This window comes from Rattus norvegicus, chromosome 2, assembly GCF_021556685.1.
Source record: "Rattus norvegicus strain SHRSP/BbbUtx chromosome 2, alternate assembly SHRSP_T2T, whole genome shotgun sequence".
NCBI classification, from domain to species: domain Eukaryota; kingdom Metazoa; phylum Chordata; class Mammalia; order Rodentia; family Muridae; genus Rattus; species Rattus norvegicus.
In genome coordinates this window covers 47,671,387-47,694,872 of record NC_141535.1, presented here as the reverse complement: position 1 = coordinate 47,694,872, position 23,486 = coordinate 47,671,387, and the positions used below count along the sequence as shown (strand labels likewise).

General features: G+C 39.8%; 1 protein-coding gene across 1 annotated transcript in view; it reads left to right on the top strand.

The window, feature by feature from the left end:
- The window catches only part of Ndufs4 (NADH:ubiquinone oxidoreductase subunit S4), a 110,060-nt gene that overhangs the window by 78,225 nt on the left and 8,349 nt on the right, over window positions 1-23,486 (top strand). Inside the window, 2 exon segments of the mRNA NM_001025146.1 lie at window positions 590-762; window positions 7,920-7,993. Coding sequence (NP_001020317.1) covers window positions 590-762; window positions 7,920-7,993 — 247 coding nt within the window.

Sequence of the window (23,486 nt, the reverse complement as noted above, 5' to 3'; positions counted from 1 at the left end):
ACTTCCTCTTCTGAATTCTTCAGCTACACTCACATCTGTACATATCTGCATACAGACACACATATAGGCACATAATTATAAATAAATGTTTCTTAGAAATATATTAGCCCAACAGTGTGCGATTGTTAGAGGATATTAAATATTAAACTACATAGCAAAGGAAGAAATAAACACCGAGGACCTCCCAAAGAGGATTTTGCTTTAGAAAGTCGCTCCTTAAAATGTAATACTAGGGCTGGGACTATACCTTAGTAATAGAGTTCTTGTCTGATATGTGTGAAGTCCTAAGTTCAATTCCCAGCGCCTCCAAAAAACAACAACAACAACAAAAACAAAAAACAAAACGTGGGCATGTGTGTGGTGCGGTGTCATGCTAGGGATTTAACACAGGTATTCTAACTGCTCAAACTTAGTGTTCACAGGTAGCACACTAGAAATATATACAATGAAATATTAAGGGAGCAGGGAAATGAGCCAGAAAGATTATCCCAATTTATAAACAATCAGAAAATAAGCATAGGGACTAGGAAGTGAGGAGAGCATCAGCTGATTTGTAGGTATTCAAAGACCTTACCTTGTTTTTCTTCAGGATGTTACTCCTCTAACTGGTGTTCCAGAAGAGCACATCAAAACCAGAAAGGTCAGAATCTTTGTTCCTGCTCGCAATAACATGCAGTCTGGAGTAAACAACACGAAGAAATGGAAGATGGAGTTTGATACCAGAGAGAGATGGGAAAATCCTTTGATGGGTTGGGCATCAACGTGAGTACTTTGAATATTGTTTTTAGATTTTCTATTGAAAATATTGATTTTTTTCCTTTCTTTAAAGAAAATACTAATTTTTCTTATAGCTAATATGCTTGTAAAAATTCTTTTTAGTACAGCGAGGTTTCACTACAAGTGAAAATATGAAATATTTTATACATACATACATATATATCCCTTTATATATTTATAGATAAGTTCATATGTATGTGGCTTAGAACAGTAAACTTGCAGAAGTTCTGTTCTAGATATGTTGAGATGAGCATTGATAAATGGCATTCAAATATGACATTGGTCAGAAGTACTCTGGGAGTGAGATCAGTAATATTGACACTATCTTGTTTTTGTTTTGATGTGGTTTTTAGTATTTGGAGACAAGCTTTCCCTGTGTGGCCAGCCTAGAACTGGCTGTGCTGACCAGCCAGGCCTCAGTGTTTGCCCGCCTCCCCTCTGTCTTCTTAGTGCACCACCATGTCTTTTGATTAAAACAATACACCTGGATAACTCAAATCAGATATTAGCTAATTTGAGGAAAACTTATAATTTCCTGAGATCTTGTGATTAAGGTATAACAAATTATAAATTAATTTTTATAACATAGTAGAATAAATTTTAGAAGACACTTTTTTTTCCTATATCCAGGAGATTCCTTGTTAAATAGGCTTCCATTTTAGAAATTTCAATAGAATTATATTGGAAAAATATATAAAACATAGTTTCTGAGAGTTTTGATATTTTAAATTTTATGTTTCATGTAGTATATGGAGTCTTTTGTAACTCATGTATTTCCAAAGACCTAAGAATTTTAGAAGGAAACTTTTTGTTCATACACAGTGATTAAATGTTATGATCATGCTTGTGAATTCCATGGATTTTTGTATGGTCCTCTACCCCTGGGATTTACATATTAATGAATTTCCAGGAATATTCAGTAACAAATCCTTGTTATAATGCTGATACCTTATGTAGTCTAGTTTGTTTTTGGGGAAAACACTTTAGATAAAAATATTAGGGTCGTCAACATAGTGGCCAATAATGTATAATCTGTGTGTTTTGAAGGGGGGAGTCAAGAAGATAAGGAGTTTGAGGCCAGCTGGGGGGAGTCAAGAAGATAAGGAGTTTGAGGCCAGCTTGGATTAAAACAGTGTGATGCAGCTTTTATATTTGCTTAAAAATTTATCATTTACAAAATATATATCTTGGGCAGGAGAGATTGCTCAATAGTTAAGAACTCTTTATGAAGACCCAAGTTTGATTTCCAGCAATTAAACTGGATGGGTCACATTATCTAACTCCAGCTCCAGGGCAGTTTGAGACCTCTGGCTTTTGCTGACACCCTTATTTATGTGCACATACCTAAATACACACACACACACACACACACACACACACATACACACACACTTTAAAATAATAAAGATAAATCTTAAAATTTTACACCTCAAGTAAATGAATGACTTCATCTTAAATTTGATTCTCAATCTATCTATATTTTATCATAAAACATCTAATATTAGCATGTAGCATGATAGGAAAAATATTTAAATCCTAGGCAAATATTTTCGAGTCATCCACATCTTCAGCTTATAATTTTTTTAATAAGAGGACTACTTTATCTAACAAGGAGATGAAAGTGTTTGTTAAACAAATGCTTAGTACTTACAGACCATAGTTTAGTATACTGAAAGAGAAATGACCTACACTATTTTCAAAGACCACCATTTCCTCCTGTGGGTGATCTAGGCTTGATGGTTTTTCCCTAGTAGATTATACCTACAATGCAGATGGGATAATGTGGAGGATATAACAATGACCTAGTCTCAGTGGTGACAAAGTATGATGTGTGTACCCAGAAAAAGAATCTTTCTGTATGTTTCGAGGTTCTTTTTGACTTGTATTTACTACACAAATAGAAAAGGCCAAGATCCCTAGCGCAGGGCCATGCTAACAGAAAGGCACTTAGTTCTGCAGTTCCTGGGCCAGCGCTGTGATAGAAGCTTGGTCCCAACTATTTTTGCATGTCTTAGTGGAGGCAGATATGAGGCCTTGCTAGGAAAGTTGGCTTTGTGGCTAATGAATATAATTTTGGTTTTAAATATAGCGAATAAATATCATTTTTACCTATTTGTACTATTTTTTAAAAATTTGAAAGGCCACTTTCTAACATGTACCTTGATCTTTGTTTTTAAGATTTTAAAATCCACATTTTTAAATACGATGTTGACATTTTTTTTTTATCTAAAGTGCAAGCTTCTTATGTTCTTTTAATTACCTGAATCTTTTAAATGTTAGAACTCAAAGGTAAAAGGTTTAGCTTTATGTAAACTCGGAAAATATTGTAAGATACAAAAATCATTACAAGTTTGGCCCAAGATTTATTCAGTATAAATCTCCTTAATCCAATAGGGCAACACAGTGGGGACCAGAATAAACAATTCCTTGTCATTTAGTAGTACAGCTAGTTGGTTATTAAACTCGTGTATTTCTTCTCTATTTATTGTGTCCATGTGCACGCGTGTGCATGTGTGGGTGCGTGTGTGTGCTCAGGTCACCAGGTTTGGCAGCAGCACCCTTCACCTACTGAGCTGTCTTGTTTCAGAGGTATCATCTATCATTTCCTTTCTAGAAGCAGCACGTATTTTGTTTCGCATCAAATGGACATGAAAGGCCATCTAATTTAGGCAGAAGTGTTCTTGAATTTTGATATTGCTAATTCTCTCATTGTCTAATTATCCACATAGTATGCTTGATCCTTAAGCCATAGTAACTAATTAATGTGGACATGATTCTTAGGTTTGCAGTTAGGTCTCTTGGCTGATCAGGAGTAAATTGTCTGTGCCGTTCCTTCTTCTAGCACTGTTTGGCTTTATTACATAGTCACCATTAACGTGTTTGGATCCTTTGGCTTGGTTTTGTAAATTCTTCAGTAAGTTATTGCCTCCTTCTCCTTATTGATTCTATGAGCAAGTAAATGAGTGCTTGCGTTTGTAGGTGGGAGTAATTTGAACACATGCAGTTCCTCTCCTGCCCTCTATCCACTATGGGGCACATACACTGTGGGATATCTCCACAGAAGAGAACTCAGTTAATACCGAATGCATCCTTGTGGATTTGTATTTTCAGTGCCTATGTGTGACTTCTTTTGGTCAGATTTGATGGTGTAAGCTGCAGGATCAGGAAGCTTGCTGATGACATTTTCATCCCCAGAAAGGAAGCTGATAGGGACAACACAGGGTAGAATGAGGCCATAAGCCCTCAAAATCTGCCCAGCATCCTGCTTCCTCCAGAAAGGCTCTACCTCCTGAAGGTTCCATAATTTCCCCAGACAGTGCTACCTACTGGTGACCACAGGTTCAAATACATGAATCTGTGGGGACATCTCTCATTCAAACCACATTTAGCATTCTTTGCTTATCAGAGGTCATTTAATAAGAATTCTCAGTGTAAGACGGATTTGTAGATATATTTTATGGAGTAATAACTGTTAAGTCAGGATTTCCTAGACATTTTTGACAACTTAATTTCTCTATATTTATGTTAAAACTCTAAATGTAAACAAAATTAACTCTTTAAAATTGAAAAAAAAGAAAAGAAAACCATAGATAAATGATGATGAAATCTTTTTATTATATAACCACATTGGGAAACTGTGTGTCTAATATCTTAGGACGTGTTTTGTCTATTTCCTTATATTTTTAAAGATAATTCTTTGGGGGCTGGAGAGATGACTTAGAGATTAAGGGCCCTGACTCCTCTTCCAGAGGTCTTGAGTTCAGTTCCCAGCAACCACACGGTGGCTCATAACCATCTGTAATGAGATCTAATGCCCTCTTCTGGCCTGCAAGCATATATGCAGGTAGAATGCTATATACATAATAAATAAATTAATCTTAAAAGAGAGAATCCTTTATGTGTTTTGTGACTGGTGTTTTTGCACAACATTGGATTTACAAAATTCATCTGTTTTCCTATCAAAGCAACACTGTGGTGGTTTTCAGTAGGAGTTTTTGTGTATAGTTCTGAAGTGAAGAATCTCATGTAGATCTTTTAAAGATGACTTCCTGATATACTACTTAACCCTTTAAGCACTAGTCATTGATTTATAGATACTTACATTGTGAAGTGTCAGTAATTATTAATTCTCTGCTCCTTACTACTCTTGAACTAATGGTAGCAGCTGGGTAGAGTTTTGTTCTGGTAGACAGTCTCAGAACTACTAGATTACCTGGAACTGGTACAGGATTGCTTTGTTTTCCTTGCTTAGTTGTGGTATGACTTAGTCCTGAAATCTGGTCTTTCTGGTTAAGAGGCAGAGTTTTTCTGACATTCCAGTGGAGAGCACAAGGTGCACAGAAAGTCCTGACTGGTTTTAGCCTGAAGTGGCTAGCTGCTGAGACTCCTGTTAGCCTTTCTCAGCCTTCCCAATTCTTGGACAGAGTGGATCTTCACTTCTCTACCGATGGCCTCCTTCCTTCACAGACTGCATGCTTGCCTGGCCAACTACATCGCTACAGCCCTAACCTTTTATCTTCAGATTTCTTGTGTTGACAAGCTGTACCTTTCTGCTTGATTTCTACATGTTCCTATGTGTCTGAACTACAGAATTCTTAGGGGGAATCTGTGAACTATTTTCCAAATGCAGTTCCTTTGGGATGGAAGGATTCTTTGTAGTTATTTCTGCTTTTGGTCTCTCTCATCTGTTTTTCTCTGTTTTGCCATGTTTGCATTTGTCAAGTAAGTTTCTGAGAGAGAAGATTCTTTACTAATTAGGCACCTCACTAGTTGAGAATTGAGGACATAGAGGATAAGAGTAAAAGAGATACAAAGATTGAAAGGCCTACAGTTGGAGAGGATAGGGTATGAGAGAGTTTATGGGAAAAATTGGTACTCAAAGTGAGCCAGCCATGCGATACGGTTGGATGCTAAGAGAGGAGTCACACAGAAGGAACAATTACACTGCTAGGAAATGTCGTACAGGTTGTATGTTCATAAAACAGTCTGATTTGGCTAGTAGGTTACTTATTCGGCAGCTAAGAAGAAGTCTGAAAAGGAGCCCTGATGATGCTTTACAGGTACTGAAATGGCGAGGACGTGGAAGCCACTGTGTGGACAGAGACTGTCTGAGCTGTGTGAACTGGCACTGACTTTTGGAAATTAGTAATAGGAAGATAAATCTGGTAACATGCTGAAAGGTGTGTTGGAACTGAATAAAGACAGAGAGATTAAGATCTTGGTAGCACCATAACCAGAAAGAACTAGGAAGTACAACTGAAGAAGAAGGGAACTGGCACCCCACGCTGAGAGAACGACTGCTCGTCACACTTGTACCATGTAACTTACATGTTCTCCATAAAGCTAAAGTAATGGGAGATCTGTCATCTTTCCCGGAAATGGAGTTCTGCTCCTGTCTTCTGAGGGTTTTTTCCCCCTATTTTCTTTTCTATTCTTATTCTGAACTAAGTGATTGTGCTTGTCAAAACATCAGATCACTCAGTCATATTTACATTGGCGCTTCTGAGGATAGTTTAACTGCCAGCTGAGAAATTATATGCACTTTGAAAAGGAGCATCAATACAAAATTATCATTTGCTTTTGGTATTAATATAACCAGCCAATATACGGTTTTTCTTTTCTTACAAGGGGAACTTATTACAGGAATGTATACAACTGTAAGACTCATAAAGGAATCCCAGAAAAGCAGCACAGTGCATGACCAGAGCATCAGCAGCAGTCGGAAGACTTCAGTGCAAGCTCCTTCCAGTGCTTGTTTGTATTTCAGAGCTTGCTGATGTCCAGTTTACTCAGAATATTTCTTCCTTTTTTCTTCTCAAGATTGAGTGGCATGTAGTGCGGACTGACATTAAGTTCTCTAGTGAAGCATGACTTTAAATTTTCAGTCCTCCTGCCTCCACACTAGAGTGCTGAAATTACAGGTGTATGCTTCCCATATCCCATTTAACTCAGTTCTGGGGATTAACTAGGAGACATCTAGGCAAGGACTTCACCAGCTAAGCTATATCCTTAGCCCTTTACTTCCATATTTGTGAACAAAGTTTCACAGAATGTTATTTTCATTTCTGAGAGATTTACATTAAACATTTGTAGCAAACATGGTTCTATAAACATAACAATAACAGCAGCATCTTGGAAACAGGTATTGTAAAAAGTCTGTATGGATTTGTAAACTAACAATACCATTCTAAATTGAAGAGCGCAGTTGGATGTTAAGTCTTCAAATGTTTGTTTTTGTTTGAAGTAGACGTCTACCTTTGAGAATAGGTGTTGTCTTTTTGAGGATTCAATATGAATGCTTTTTAACTGCAATGGGTTAACATCCCAGGCAAACCATTATAAATAGAACATGTCACAAGTTAATGTGGTTCCTATAGAATGTGGAGTTGAACAACATGGCTGTTTACCACTGTGGTCCAACAGGGCTCACTGCTTCATTGCTTTTGCTCAGCATTCGAGTGAACATTAAATTTGAAAACAGCTAGGTGATAAAGCTCACACCTTTAACTCCACCACTAGAGAGGCAGAAGCCGGCACAGCAGAACCCTGTGAGTTCCAGGCCAGTCAGGGCTACACAGAGAAAGCTTGTCTTGAAAAAAAAAAAAAAAAAGCAAGTGAAGGAGAGGAAGAAAGAAAATCATTTTCTTGGACCAATGAACTGACTGGCTTGTTGGGTAAAAATCAACTACTACAAGTTGTCCTGTGATTTCCACATGTGTATTGTGGTATGCGTGTACACATGCATGCAACACAAACACATACATACACACATATACATAGACAACACAAAGTTATACATACATTAAGATGTTTTAAAGGAAAGGCTGTTTTGAATGCATACTGCTCCCTCATCATCATAAGTTTGAAAATTTTAAGCGAACCGATCATAAACTGGTGTCTGCACTGGCAATTCTACCAGTCAGTAATTTCTTGACATCGAAAGGTCAGTTTGGGTCTCTTCTGGATTTTTGTTAATTCAAAGCTTTAGGTGTCATTTTTATTCAGAGATTATTACAGATAAATGATTCTGTCATAATTTGCTTGATAGTGTAGCAACTGTGTTTGTTGTGTTTAAGGCACTGACTGTCTTGCAGCCTTGCAGCCAAAGGTTCATATTGAATCATGGGAATTCTTTCCTCTAGGGCCGATCCCCTCTCCAACATGGTTCTCACCTTCAGTGCCAAAGAAGATGCGGTTGCCTTTGCAGAAAAGCATGGTAAGGCTCAGCCACCTACCTTCTCTCCCTCCCTCCCTCCCTCCCTCCCTCCCTCCCTCCCTCCCTCCCTCCCTCCCTCCCTCCCTCCTTTTTAAGTCAAAATAAGGTTTTATGTTCTTAACCTTAAAATCACTTAAAATATGAAATTTGGACAGATACTTAGCTGGACAACACCAAGCCAGCGTTTGATCCCGGAACCCCCATGGCAGGAAGAACTAACATCTCCACAGTGTACTTTGACCTGTGCATGAATGCTGCAGTGTAAATGTGAATGCACAGTAAATAAATGTAAAGAAAACATTTTTTAAAGTGTTAAATATAGAATTTGAGCTGGAAAAAAACTTTGTTTCTAACACAGTAGTTTTTAGACTTGTTTGTTTTTCTCTACATCAAAATTTCTCCCTTCCCTGATCACAAAATATAAAATGGAATGTCCAGTGTTAACATCAAAGACCAAATTTGAAAAAGAAACGGAGGATAAGGTCACTGGCTCACATTGTGTTTCTGAGTCTGCAAAAGTTCCTAATGCTTAGTCAGCTAAAACCTAATTGCATATATCATGAGGTGGTCTGTTCCAGTGTTACCATTTCACTGTAAAGTTCTTCTTTTGATCTAAAAGTCTAATGCCTATTATTCTACCTAATAGCCTATTAATTACTAGAAGCTAGTTATTATCATGTTCATCTTAAACTTCCCTTTAAGCTTAAATGTCTACGTTGTCTCCTTTAGCAGATGTGACAGGTCTAATACCAAACATAATCTCAGCAGTACGTGATATTTATGCAGCATAAGAATACGTAGACGTAGGCCGGAGAGATGGCACAGCTGTTAAAGGCTAGGCTCACAACCAAAAATATAAGAATATGTGGAAGAGGGGTTGGGGATTTAGCTCAGTGGTAGAGCGCTTGCCTAGGAAGCGCAAGGCCCTGGGTTCGGTCCCCAGCTCCGAAAAAAAAGAACCAAAAAAAAAAAAAAAAAGAATATGTGGAAGCTCTTAGAAAAGTAGTTTATGGTAATCTTGCTATAAACAAAATTTAAAAGTTCTCTTTAAAAACCATCTCCTGCTAAATAAGCTAATATACTGTGGTGGAAAGGAGGCACTGAGGCCAGAGCAGTCTATATCCATTTTGAAATTATGTGTTTAATTCCATTTTCATAGTTAAGAGTACTTATCAGGGGGGTTGGGGATTTAGCTCAGTGGTAGAGCGCTTGTTTAGTGAGCACAAGGCCCTGGGTTCGGTCCCCAGCTCCGGGAAAAAAAAAAAAAAAAAAAAAAGAAAGAGTACTTATCAGGGGCTGGAGAAATGGCTTAGTGGTTAGGAATGCTGTCTACTCTTCCAGAGAACCTAGGTTCAATTCCTAGCATACACATCGTAGCTCAGCTGTCTGTAACTCATACATGTGGTATCCAGATATATTTATATATCTATATATGTATGACGGCAATTCCATAAAAATTTAAAATAGTACATACGAAGTGAGAATATCCAGTGTTTACCTGAAATATAGGTAATTGGTAGTGATTGTCTCTAACCTCAATCAATTTGTATCTCTTATATTTAAAATGTACTACTCTGTATCTGTACCAAATCATAGTTTGACAATACATGCGTTGATGTGGCTTTTCTTGGGAGACATGTAAGCCAATGGCTGTTTCCCAGATAAGACACCAACGACAGACCAAAGAAGCCATTCCACCCAAGTCTACTTTAGCGGACTAGTGAGTGTATTGCATGGGTGACTCCAAGTTAGCTATTGTCATTAAAAAGCCTGGTGATGTCTCACAGAAGCTGTTTCTCTGGTGCTGACCGCCTGCTTTAGGCAGCCCCACTACACAGCCTCCTTTCACCAGCAACTCTTCTCTCCTCAGTTACCTCAGTGAGGAGTCTGTGAGCCTCACGGCGTCCTGCCTTGCTGCCTTTCCTCAGTTTACGGTTCCTGAGCTTCCTCGCCCCTCCACCCTCCCCCAGGGTGGAACAGTTGAATTTAAAGGAAATAGCTTGACAGTGTGTCATGAACTCTCCCAAGCTTAATATAGAAAGTTTAATGCAGCTAGGCCTCAATATATATTTGTCGTCTAGGAATGAGATGATATTATCCTTAAGTACATTGTTAGTTGTGTTCTCTGCTCCATTGGATGTAAGGATGTGAAGGTACTGGAGATGTTTTCTAGAATACTTGTCGTACTTCCTCATTTATATGACATAGCCTGTGATAAAAGGCTAGAGTCAGGTTCTGGGAGTAAACAGGGTCACAGCCAAGCATGTGCTAAGCATCCCTGGGTTTAAAGCCAGACCAACGGTATTTGAAACCATGGCTGGTCATTGTGACTTTGTACCATGTTTCTGTTCCCATATGTAAAATGAGAGCTGCTGGAGGATTAAATAAGTTAATAAAGTGCAAAGTGATTAAATTGGATCTGACACATCATGCATAAAAGTACATAAATATATTTTGTTAGTAATAAACCAAAAACTTTTCTTCAAAAAGGTTTAAGTATACTTTCCTTGGACACTTTTTGGCCAAGTTCTAAATTCCTTACATATGAAATTGTTGACTGCATAACCATATTACTACTTTGATTCAAGATAGCATTGTAAAATATTTCTGTGTTTTAATTAAACAGTTCTATTAATGTTTCCCATCCTTTTAGCCTTCTGTACTTCATGTCTCACACCTTGCAAATTACTCATCTGGGCTTTGAATCATGAGTTCAATAACAGGAAATCTAATTAAAGTGCTAAATCCCTGGCTAGTCTTTCTCTAAGAGGTCACAAGGCATATATGACTGCGGTTGCTATGTGAATTACAGGTGTGAAGTAGACACTACAATTGAAATCAGTTCATTTTCTAATTTGATTTACTTCCCCAGGAAAGACCGTTGGTTAGTCAAAGTCAGTAGGAAGTGTAACTTGAGAAAACTCAGCAAATACTGACTTAGAAAACCCGACTCAGGGTGGATCGACATTCTTAGTCTGCAGCACTGCAGAGCTGAGTCCCTGTTTCTCTCAGCACCTTCACAAAGCCTGACACATACAGATTTATACCCTGTACCCAGTGAAATTGAGGACTCTTTGGTCTCAGGAATTGAAAGCTACACTGAGTTTTACATAATACCATGCTCTGTGTTCACTGTGGCACTGTGATCACTGCGGGCCTTAACATTTAGCATTCTTTAGCTTACTTTAAGTAGGTAGGCCCTGCTTTCTCAGGTTCAGTGGAAGCAAGGTATCTTAGTCACTGCCCTTTTGCTGTGAAGGACATCTTCACAGGTGCTGGTCAGGGCAGCATTTATAAAAGAAAGCATTTAAGAGTGAGCTTACAATTTCAGCCATTCAGTCTGTTACTATCATGGCAGGAGCATGGCGCCAGGCATGGTGCTGGAGGAGAAACCAAGAGAGTTACATCCTGAGCTGCAGGCAGAGAGAGAGAGAGAGAGAGAGAGAGAGAGACAGAGACAGAGACAGAGACAGAGACAGAGACAGACAGAGAGAGACAGAGAGAGAGACAGACAGACAGAGACAGAGACACAGAGAGAGAGAGACAGGCAGAGAGAGAGAGAGAGAGAGAGAGAGAGAGAGAGAGAGAGAGAGAGAGAAAGAGACACACAGAGAGAGACAAAGACAGACACTGCCTGGGCTGGACTTTTGAAACCTCAAAGCCCCACCCTGCAGAGACACACTTCCTCCATAAGGCCATACCTCCTAATCCTTCTATCAGTTTCTCTGACTAAGCATTCAACTATATGAACCTATAGCGGCCATTTTTATTCAAACCACCATACAAGGGCTAAGTAAATGACTTAAAGGGTTACAGAATCCTGAGAGCATGAAAAATCTTTCTCAAGTTCCCCAGACATATAAATAAACCTTCCTTTCTCCCATACCTAACATCATTTTATTGGGAGTTAATGCTATTATAAATTAGGTGAACCAATATCTGACTTACCAAAAGTAGGACAATGAAATGCTTCAAGCAGATGGGGTGTCATATACCTTTAGTCTCTGTTCATGGAAGGCTTGAGGCAGGAAGATGAGAAGTTCAAGGCTATCCAGCTACATGAGAACCTATCACAAAACAAACAAAACAAAACAAAAAGGAAAAAGAAGGTAGGTAGGAGGAAAAGTTCCAAAGCACTAACACATAAAGAATGCTAGATTAAGAGGTAGCAACTAGCAGTTCCTTCCACATTGTCTTGCCACCCAGGTTAGCTTAACCAATTATACATCATCAGTACACTTGGTCTTTAATACACATTGTTTTCATCTCTAAATGAGAAGGTGGGTTGGATGGGGCCAGCCCGTGACCCCATTATCTTCTCTGCAGGGAAATGTGTTTGTGTTGGTAAAGGTGACTCTATTGAAAGTAAAATCTTCAACGGCTCTACACTTACGGGTAGTATATGCATACTTTATGGTAGTGCCAGAAGTCAGAGGCCAAGATAGAATTGTCAGAAAACAAAAAGATAATTTATATACTCAGAATATTCTGAAAACAGTATATTTTTTTTAGTTTTTCCATTTCCCCAATATCTAAATGTTCGATTTTTAAAAAGAGAAGTCATGGTTGTCATTTCCTTGCATAAAGTTATTTGTACAGAGTAAGTTCAATGAGGAGTAAAGTTTTCAGTTTTGCTTACTTTCTAGACATGTTTGGAGATGGTCTCTGTTGTCTTCTGAAAGCTCAGGTAATGAATGTCCTCAAGGCCGAGGTTAATAGAGTATTCATGAACAGTCATCATCCTTACTTATTGCACAAGACTGAGGTGAGAGACATTAAATAGCATTAGGTAGCAAGGTTGCTTATTAACAACTTGAACAATGATATTTAAGAAGTCATGGGCCAGTGAGATAAGCACTGGGAACCTGAATTTAAGCCCTGGATGACACAGCAGAAGAAAGAACTCATCCAGATGTGTACACAAAATTAATAAGTAAAAGTGAATTAAGTCACATTCATTTATATATGGGCCATGATGGCTTACTTTTAGGACAGTTGAGTTGTAGGAATAGTAATTGTATGGGCCTGAAAGCCTGAAAATAATTACCACTTGTTCTGTGACAGAAAGTATTAGCCGACCTCTAGTTGGTCACTTATTTTTGAGGTTCAGAGGATCCTACCAAGGGATCCTGTATATACCAGGCAAGTACCCTACCCACTGACTCAGCTCCCAGACCCTAACCCTTTCCCTCTTCTTCCCCAGTTCCATTTCCCATTCCTTCTAACTTTTAAAAGAACTTTTTAAAAGATTTTTTTCTTTGTTTTGGAAATTAAAAGATAATTATTTTTTACTTTCCTTCATCCCTCCTGTTTTACCTTCTTCTTCCTCTGTCAAAAGCACACTCTGCCTTTTTCCCCAACAATTTATTTACATATATGTAAAAATATGCATACATGCAAGTCTCTATTATGTTACTTGTATGTTTATGCTTTCAGAGCTGACCCTTGGTACTGAATGACTAATTAGGGAACCCTTCTCCCACTCTCATCATCCCTTAGTTGCCTGGAGTTCTTTGTCTAAGATTTCCCCCTATAATGAATGCCAATGATGGTTGAGGTCATTCTCCTTCAGGCCTTCCTAAGCAGTCATGGCATTAAGACTTCATAGGTATTGGCTTCCCTGATGTTATTAGGAGACACTCTTACACTACAGACATCCCGTTTCTCTGACTGAACGTGTTTCTATGGCCTTTTTCCTGGAAAGCAGGTGTAGACATTGTGCTGTAGAAGGGTCAGTTGTGGTTTTTTATGATGGTCTCCACCTATCGCAGACATGTTTTCTCGCTGCAGGATGACAACCGCACTCACCTGTGGGTATAGGATAAATCTTTACAGTGTAGTTAGGGATTATGCTGATTTAGTAAAGTGTTAGTTGTAGGTTCTTTCCAAGACCCACGACTTTACCTTGAGTAGTTGACTAGCTTTCCAGTTTCATTCATGGTTTCAATCTTTTTTTTTTCTCTTATCATTTCTTTTATTTAAAAATAAATTTAAAATAAAATTGTATAGTGGCAAAATAATTTTAAATTAAAATCTCCTACTGAAAGCCAACAGAGGTACATCTTATGGAGGGGAAGACTTTGCTGCCATTAGAAACGCTTAAGCCAAGGAAAGGCGATGTGGTTCTAAACACGGTCTCACTGGAATTCATGGTTTCAATCTTATTGAGCAGGCCTCAAATCCAATTAAAGAGGTGTTGGTTACCCCAAGTTCTTTGACCTTTTACTGTGATTTTTCCTTTATAGCTCTTGCCATATAGTTGTGTATTTCAATTTTTTGCACTGCAGTTGTTCAGGCACTCCATTATCTGTCAGAGCTGTGTGACCATGCTCTAGGGTTAAATCATTATGTAAGGGCGTAGTAGTCCTACCTTTAATGTGTTCAACACATAATTGGTGAATTTAAATTAATGTTATTAGTGAATTATTTTCCAAGTCAGTTACTTTCCAGAAAACATGTTGATCTATAAATTATTTTCCATATCATTTAAACTTTTCTTTGTCATTTTAATTCACTATTGCTTGTGTCTAACAATAGAACTGTTAAATTTTTCGGATTAGCAATTCGAAGGAAAAGAAACTATAGAAAGATGACTATCAATTTCTTATGTTCTTAAATTATTTAATAAATGTGTATGGATGTTTTGTCTATGTGTATGTCTGTACCAATATGTGTCATGTGCTATTGGAGATGCTGCTACTGGGGTTATAGATGGTTGTGAGCCACCGTGTGGGGGCTGGGAGTTGTACCTGGGTCCTCTAGAAGAGCAGCTCTTAGTCACTGAACCATCACTCAAACTCAGTTTCTTATATACAGGCAAAGGCAATTTCTCTTCCTCTTAAAGTCTGATAAGTGAGTAATTGAAAATAAAGCAGACAAATGTGAGACTATGGAAAGGCTGGAAAGTTAACAAGATTTTGTCTTGTAAGATGTAGAAAGGAGTAAAAGTTTGGGCCTGGAGCATGGGAGCAGCTTACATAAACATGACGGAGGAAAATCATGGTGAACACTGTCTTATTCAGAACTTTAAAACCGTCTTTGTGTGCATGAGTGTGATGTGCTGATGTGGGTATGGTAGTGAGAGGACAGCATGGGCTTCACTTTCTCCTCCCTCTGTGGTTCTGGAGATGGCACTGGGGTTGGCATGCTTTGTGGCAAGCATCCTTAGCTCTTGAGCCTTCTCACAGCCCAGATTGCTTTAAGCTTTCAAGTAGCCTCTCTTAGAACACTTAATAGGAACATCTCTGAGCAAAGTGAGCCGCTCATCTCTCGCCCCTCCTCCTGTGATGAAAAGCTCTTTGACAGCTGCATTCTCTTTTATGAGCATTTAGTCGGTCTGTTGCATAGCTTTTGGTTGCTATAACAAAATACCTAACCTTACCAAATTGAAAGTGACACAGGGTCGGGCAGTGGTGCTCACACCTTTAGTCCCAGCCCTTGGTAGGCAGAGACAGGCAGATCTTGTGAGTTTGAAAACAGCCTGGTCTACTTAGTGAGTTCCAGGACAGCCAGGACTATGTAAAAACCCTGCCTCAAACATACACGCAGACACATGGAGTATATTTAAGAATGATAGATCCTTTCATGGGGAATCAAGGTCTAGAAACTTGACCACCACCCACACCAAAACTGCCCAGAGCCAGTGGCCTTAATGTTAATTCATAAATTTAAAGAATGAGACTTCAGGACCGCCAAGGGTGAGTTTTAGAAGATACACTATAGACTTATAAGTGGGAGCTAAAGACCAAAAAAAAAAAAAAAAAAAAAAAAAACCAGTGGAAGAGTGTGAGGCAGGAGATAGGCCTCCATTGGGCTTCACCGCCTTGGAGTTAATGAGGCTTTACCAGGTGGAGGGAAGAGTGGTGTGTGTGTGTCTATGTGTCTGTTCATGTCTGTTTGTGTCTGTGGGTGAGTGCATGTCTATACATGCATGCCCCTATGTGTATCTGTGTCTGTGTCTGTGTGCCTATGTGGGTGGGGTGCATGAGATGACAAGCCCAGTTCCTTTCAGGTGCTGGTGTGCTGTGCGGGTGTGCCTTGCTGTAGAGTTTCTGCCAGGTCTTGAGGACAGTTTCCAGGAATGGGATATTCTCTCTTAGGGGAGAAAAGATAAGAAAATACCAGACCCCACTCCTGACATCTTCCAGCCTCTGACAAGGACTGGGCTGCCCACACACTCAAGGACATTTCAAGAATTTAGCCAAGAAAGAAACTGGTCACTTTTCTTTGTGGTCTTTTCACCCTGAACTGCCTAGTGAGTTTCTGTGCCATGTTCCCATCACAGTAGAAAAGATTTTACTCTGACTTCTTGTTTGAGAAGTTTCAGTCTGCAGCTGCTTGGCCCTCGCTTTGGGGCAGAACATCTTGTCTGGAGAGGACTTTGTGGAGGCAGCTGTAGGCTTGACCCGGCAGTGCCTCAAGCAGAAAAAGAGAGGGAGGCCTCCAGTCACACAGCTTCCTACATCAGACCCTGCTTCTCCCAGTGGTGCCACCCCTCTGTGACAGCCTTTTAGGGACAGTTAAGTTTAAACCTTAACAGTCAGATAAAGAGAATGCAGCAAAAGCTCCCTGGGGGAAAGAAGGACCAGAAACAGGAAGGTGGGAGAAGGCCATTGGCTGACTGAAGAACCAGTCTTGTAGACACCGCTTTCAGAGCCACAGTGCATACATCTCAGTGTTGTAAAATTCGCTCCAGACAGAATGCTTTTCTGTCAAACTAGTGTGGAGTTTATCCTGAAGTTTTAAGACCAATCACCCTGAAGTATATATCCTGAAGTTTTCTGCAATATACTTCAAGGTTGAAATATATTGCAGCATTCTTAAAAATCCTTTGATATTGTTGGCATTGTTTCCAAACTCTATGTGATCCTTGTTCTAAAGTCTTACTTTTGTAAGTGTTCTGAAATGTGAAGAAAGCCTGCGGTCAGTCATGGCATCCCTACTCTGTGAAGCCTGCACACAGTGTTAGGCCTCGAAGATTACTCTAGATCCACACTGAGCATATGGGAGTGACCACCACTCAGTGTCCTGCTTAGAATTGTGCTGTTATTAATTTAAAATACTCACTAGATTTTAAAGATTTAATGTGGAAAAAAAACTTTAATAGTTTTTATCATGTGTTAATATTTTAAATTCTTTGGGCTAAGTAGCTCAATCAAACTAATTTTCATTCATGGATTTAGTGTGACTACTAAAAGATGAAATATGTTCTACACATTTCCACTGGACACCACAGCCATTAGCAGTACATAGGATATATATTGTATCTATATTCTAAATCTTTCACCAGCCTACATTTTAGAATGTATATGAGAAACAAGAAGAAATTGCCTATTTTAATTTAACAAATAAAAGTATTATATCAGAATGCTGTCTCACCTGAGACTGAAAGAAATTTGCTTCCTCCATCCAGTTGCTAATTCCAAGGTGTCTGTCCCTGCTCCTCTCTCCCACCATGCCTCACTCCTCACTTGTACTGGAAGGCCGGCTTCCCACATTTGGGCAGTGAGACGTGAGGCCAAGTGGCACTTACTCAGCCCTCTTGCTCGTGCTCATCCTTCACACCTCCAACTCTCATAATCCCCTAATTTACAATCCAAGTGAAGAAAATACAAAGACCCCCCATTGTCTTTTGGCCTTAATGCCACATCCTATACCCCTGGCTCTGTGTGTGTCCCAAAGGAACTCGGCCAGATAACCTTGTTTGTGAAAAGGGGGCAGAGGCTGAGGCCTCCTCTGAAATGCAGATGAACCTTCCTTCAGCTCTTTGTGGGCTGGAAAGACCAACCTTTCTCACCCTGGTGGCTTTTGTCTTTCCCTGTGCTCTGTGAAAGCTAGGCTGGAGGAAGCTACCTCATGGAGAGAGGAAGTAGGAGACAGCTGTGGAAAACTGGGATGGTGAAGACCTAAAATCTACTTGCATTTACATGCTAATCAAAACCAGAAATGGCTTTTCTCCGTCTCGTTTGATCTGATTTGGAACTTTGTGACTCTTCTTTGGTATGGCATTTTACCCCCCTGTGTTTTTCCCCATTGTTGTTAGCTGTAAAAGTCTTTGAAATTTTCAAAATGAAGGTTTTCCTCTGGAATAAGAGAACCCAACAAGCTGTGAAACTGCTTTGTGTTCTTGGTGGGTCTGTTGGTAGAGAAAACCTACCTTTGAAGATACAGGTCAAAGCAGGAAGAAATCTAGCCTACGGTTTTGAATGTTCACACAAAACCCAGCTTCGTGGCAAAGGGAATCAAGAGAGAACTGTGTACTGAGTGGAGTGTGGGTGGAATGATGGAAGATGCTCCACATAGTATTACAGAGACGCCATTACCTGAACTTCCATATTCACCACACAGAAGGAAGTCAAAAGTCAAGGCAGATTACATTCAAGGGGGGACTGTTACAGATTTTTTCTTTTGTTTTATTCTTTGTTTTGTTTTTGTTGAGATGCAGTCTTAGCACAGGATGGTCTAAACTCTTTTTAAAACCTGGGCCTCCTGGCTCAGGCACATATGTGCTGAATTATATGCATGCAACACCATGACCACAACAACTTCTAGGTTCTGTGTCTGGCCTTTTGGGGTGCAGGAGGGGGCACAAGAAAAGGAGGGGCGGGTGGGAAGTTAAAGTCCTGCACTTCAGGGCAGTATTTACCTGCTCCAGGAATCTCTCTGTGGAGACAAGGATGTAGGAAGCATTGAAGTTACAGAACAGCAAGTGAAGTTTGGTGTCAGGTAAATGACTGTAGATTTCCAAAGTAATGTTTGTTAACCTAGAAGAAATGAGTTACAAGCTAAGAAGGAGTTTTTTTGCGTGTTTTGTTGTTCTTGCTGCTATTGTTTGGGGGTTTTGTTGGTTTGTTTGTTAAAGTTTTCTGCTGTTAAGCAAAACAGAACAAAGACTTTGATAGATGGAAATGGATCAGGTGACCACTTAACAAATCTCTAGGAACTTAACATTTCATGCAGCTGAGGACTAAGAAGACAATACTTGGGAGGCATACAGTTATGAATAAGAAGAGGAGCTAAGCCTAGGCAAGAAAGATTGTGAACTGCCAAGATGGCTGGCTGCCGCCACCTCCTTCTCCTCCCCCTCCCCCTCCTGCTCCCCCTCCTCCTGACATAACAAAAACCTGGCAGCTTCAAGCCAAGGCCTTGAGGTTCTTACTTGTCTCTGGACAGCAGACCCCAGTGCACAGAGGTCAGGCCAAGACAAGTTACACAATAGCTGTGGGCCAGTCAACAAACCTGTCTTTCTTCAAACCAGCCAACCCTAGATTAGGAGAGGGGAGGAAAACTCTTCAGACATTTAAAACCCAGCCCTGAAAAAGAGATTTGATTTTTGGCTTCCCAAAACCCACTCCCCATGCCCACTCCCCACTTTTGGGAGAGTCTGATGCATGCTTGTGTGTCGTCACCCTCATAAACACCTATCTTCACCTGCTGGTTCTGTCTGCTCCTATTGGCAGTGTTTAAGATTGCTTTCCTGTTGCCGGTTGTGCTTGAGATTTTTCCTACCTTTTAATTCTTCATTGGCAGAAAAAATGCACTCAATTAATACTCCTAGACTGAAAGACAACAGACGTGCCTGTTTCCATAACCTTTTTTTTTTTTTTTTATTAACTTGAGTATTTCTTATATACATTTCGAGTGTTATTCCCTTTCCCGGTTTCCGGGCAAACATCCCCCTCCCCCCTCCCCTTCGTTATGGGTGTTCCCCTCCCCATCCTCCCCCCATTGCCGCCCTCCCCCCAACAGTCTAGTTCACTGGGGGTTCAGTCTCAGCAGGACCCAGGGCTTCCCCTTCCACTGGTGCTCTTACTAGGATATTCATTGCTACCTATGAGGTCAGAGTCCAGGGTCAGTCCATGTATAGTCTTTAGGTAGTGGCTTAGTCCCTGGAAGCTCTGGTTGCTTGGCATTGTTGTTCATAAGGGGTCTTGAGCCCCTTCAAGCTCTTCCAGTTCTTTCTCTGATTCCTTCAACCGGGGTCCTATTCTCAATTCAGTGGTTTGCTGCTGGCATTCGCCTCTGTGTTTGCTGTATTCTGGCTGTGTCTCTCGGGAGAGATCTACATCCGGCTCCTGTCAGCCTGCACTTCTTTGCTTCATCCATCTTGTCTAATTGGATGGCTGTATATGCATGGGCCACATGTGGGGCAGGCTCTGAATGGGTGTTCCTTCTGTGTCTGTTTTAATCTTTGCCTCCCTATTCCCTGCCAAGGATATTCTTGTTCCCCTTTTAAAGAAGAAGTGAAGCATTCACATTTTGATCATCCGTCTTGAGTTTCATTTGTTCTAGGCATCTGGGGTAATTCAAGCATTTGGGCTAATAGCCACTTATCAATGAGTGCATACCATGTGTGTTTTTCTGTGATTGGGTTACCTCACTCAGGATGATATTTTCCAGTTCCGACCATTTGCCTACGAATTTCATAAAGTCATTGTTTTTGATAGCTGAGTAATATTCCATTGTGTAGATGTACCACATTTTCTGTATGCATTCCTCTGTTGAAGGGCATCTGGGTTCTTTCCAGCTTCTGGCTATTATAAATAAGGCTGCTATGAACATAGTGGAGCACGTGTCTTTTTTATATGTTGGGGCATCTTTTGGGTATATGCCCAAGAGAGGTATAGCTGGATCCTCAGGCAGTTCAATGTCCAATTTTCTGAGGAACCTCCAGACTGATTTCCAGAATGGTTGTACCAGTCTGCAACCCCACCAACAATGGAGGAGTGTTCCTCTTTCTCCACATCCTCGCCAGCATCTGCTGTCACCTGAGTTTTTGATCTTAGCCATTCTCACTGGTGTGAGGTGAAATCTCAGAGTTGTTTTGATTTGCATTTCCCTTATGACTAAAGATGCTGAACATTTCTTTAGGTGTTTCTCAGCCATTCGGCATTCCTCAGCTGTGAATTGTTTGTTTAGCTCTGAACCCCATTTTTTAATAGGGTTATTTGTCTCCCTGCGGTCTAACTTCTTGAGTTCTTTGTATATTTTGGATATAAGGCCTCTATCTGTTGTAGGATTGGTAAAGATCTTTTCCCAATCTGTTGGTTGCCGTTTTGTCCTAACCACAGTGTCCTTTGCCTTACAGAAGCTTTGCAGTTTTATGAGATCCCATTTGTCGATTCTTGATCTTAGAGCATAAGCCATTGGTGTTTTGTTCAGGAAATTTTCTCCAGTGCCCATGTGTTCAAGGTTCTTCCCCACTTTTTCTTCTATTAGTTTGAGTGTATCTGGTTTGATGTGGAGGTCCTTGATCCACTTGGACTTAAGCTTTGTACAGGGTGATAAGCATGGATCGATCTGCATTCTTCTACATGTTGACCTCCAGTTGAACCAGCACCATTTGCTGAAAATGCTATCTTTTTTCCATTTGATGGTTTTGGCTCCTTTGTCAAAAATCAAGTGCCCATAGGTGTGTGGGTTCATTTCTGGGTCTTCAATTCTGTTCCATTGGTCTATCTGTCTGTCTCTGTACCAATACCATGCAGTTTTTATCACTAGTGCTCTGTAATACTGCTTGGGTTCAGGGATAGTGATTCCCCCTGAAGTCCTTTTATTGTTGAGGATAGTTTTAGCTATCCTGGGTTTTTTGTTATTCCAGATGAATTTGCAAATTGTTCTGTCTAACTCTTTGAAGAATTGGATTGGTATTTTGATGGGGATTGCATTGAATCTGTAGATCGCTTTTGGTAAAATGGTCATTTTTACTATATTAATCCTGCCAATCCATGAGCATGGGAGATCTTTCCATCTTCTGAGGACTTCTTCAATTTCTTTCTTCAGAGTCTTGAAGTTCTTATTGTACAAATCTTTTACTTGCTTGGTTAAAGTCACACCGAGGTAGTTTATATTATTTGGGTCTATTATGAAGGGTGTCGTTTCCCTAATTTCTTTCTCGGCTTGTTTCTCTTTTGTGTAGAGGAAGGCTACTGATTTGTTTGAGTTAATTTTATACCCAGTTCCAAAACCTTTTTACCCATCACATTTAAATCATAGTGGCTAAGCATCTCTTCGCTTTACATCTTGAGAAAGCAGCTTTTCAGGAGTTAGATGCCTGACATAAAGGGAGACATTTCACACTTCCCTTTTTAGTGGGAAGGATTCTGAATTTAAATGAGCTCACCTGTAGAGTGTGGGAGTTGTGTGTTTTGTTTTTGTTTAGGATTTCATTTTGGAGTGGGAAAAATAAAAATTGCATGTCAAGTATTGTAACTCAGTTAGAGGGGCACATACCCAAGCATAGACAAACCCTGGGTTTGCTGTCTAGCATCAAAAAAGTGATATAAACAGGTAAACTTGGAATAGAATCAGAGTTGCCTAAAAAGAAAAAATTGGCTGCTCATTTCAAGTCAAACTAAAACATAAAAAAATCAGTGGAGAGGGTGGCAGAAGTGTAAAACCTTAACTCTTACACTGGTGACCAAGAACATGGAGTCAGCAAAAAGCTTGTCAAGTCCTTGTGATAAGCCAGAATGATTGCCATGGGAGGAGTCGGTAACAGAAAGGTGATCACCTTATATTGTACATAAAACAGTAACTTAGGACCTGAGTCCAGCAACATGAAACAGACTTTGCTAAGATTTCTACACATTTTACAGATTTTTTCCAGACTTACTGCTGTCCTATGCTGTAATCCAAGAAAGTCAACTTCTTGTATTCAAGTTTTCATGAAATACTCTTCCCCTTGATAAATAAGTCACAATCTGTCATGTTGCTCACACGTTTTTCATTGTTTACATAAAAAGGTTTAACCTTTGCCATTATTATCAATTATCTTTTAGCTAGAGTTGGTTTGATTATGAAATCACAAAGGGGCAAGTAGGCAATTGTGAATGCATGCAGTGGCCCACCCCTGCGTTCCCTGCCTTTGGGAGGTTGAGGCAGGAGGAAGCTCAGGATCACCATCTGTTATATGATGAACTTAACAGCATCCTGGGATACATATGACTGCCCCACCCACAAAGTGCTAAGTTTGATGAAATGATACATATTTGTACTGAATTTTGATTGGACAGAGAATGGTGTGACTTGGGAATTCTCTAGGTCTGTTGGTTCAGTTTGTTCTGTCTGCTACTCAGTGGTGTTCCTTTTTTTCTGGGTGTAGGACCCACGGGGGTCTCGTATTCTATTTCAAAAGAAGGATAAACAGTTCTTTTATAGCTTCAGCAGACAAGGGCCAGAAATCAGACCAGCTTTTCTGCTGTTGCTGTTTCATCATTAAATACCCTAAATGTCGTATTTGGGTTAATGTTCTCACAACCTTGTCATAATTAATAGTTCAGTAAACTACCTCACTTAGTAAAAAATCTAAATATCCATTAATGTCATTTGAGTCTAAAGGCATTTATTTTGTGTATGTGCATGTGTGTATGTATAGGCATGTCTCTGTGTGTGTGTGTGTGTGTGTGTGTGTGTGTGTGTGTGTGTACATGCCATTGTGCATGTGTGAAGGTCAGAGAATAACTTGAAAGAATTGATTTGCTCCTCCCGCAGT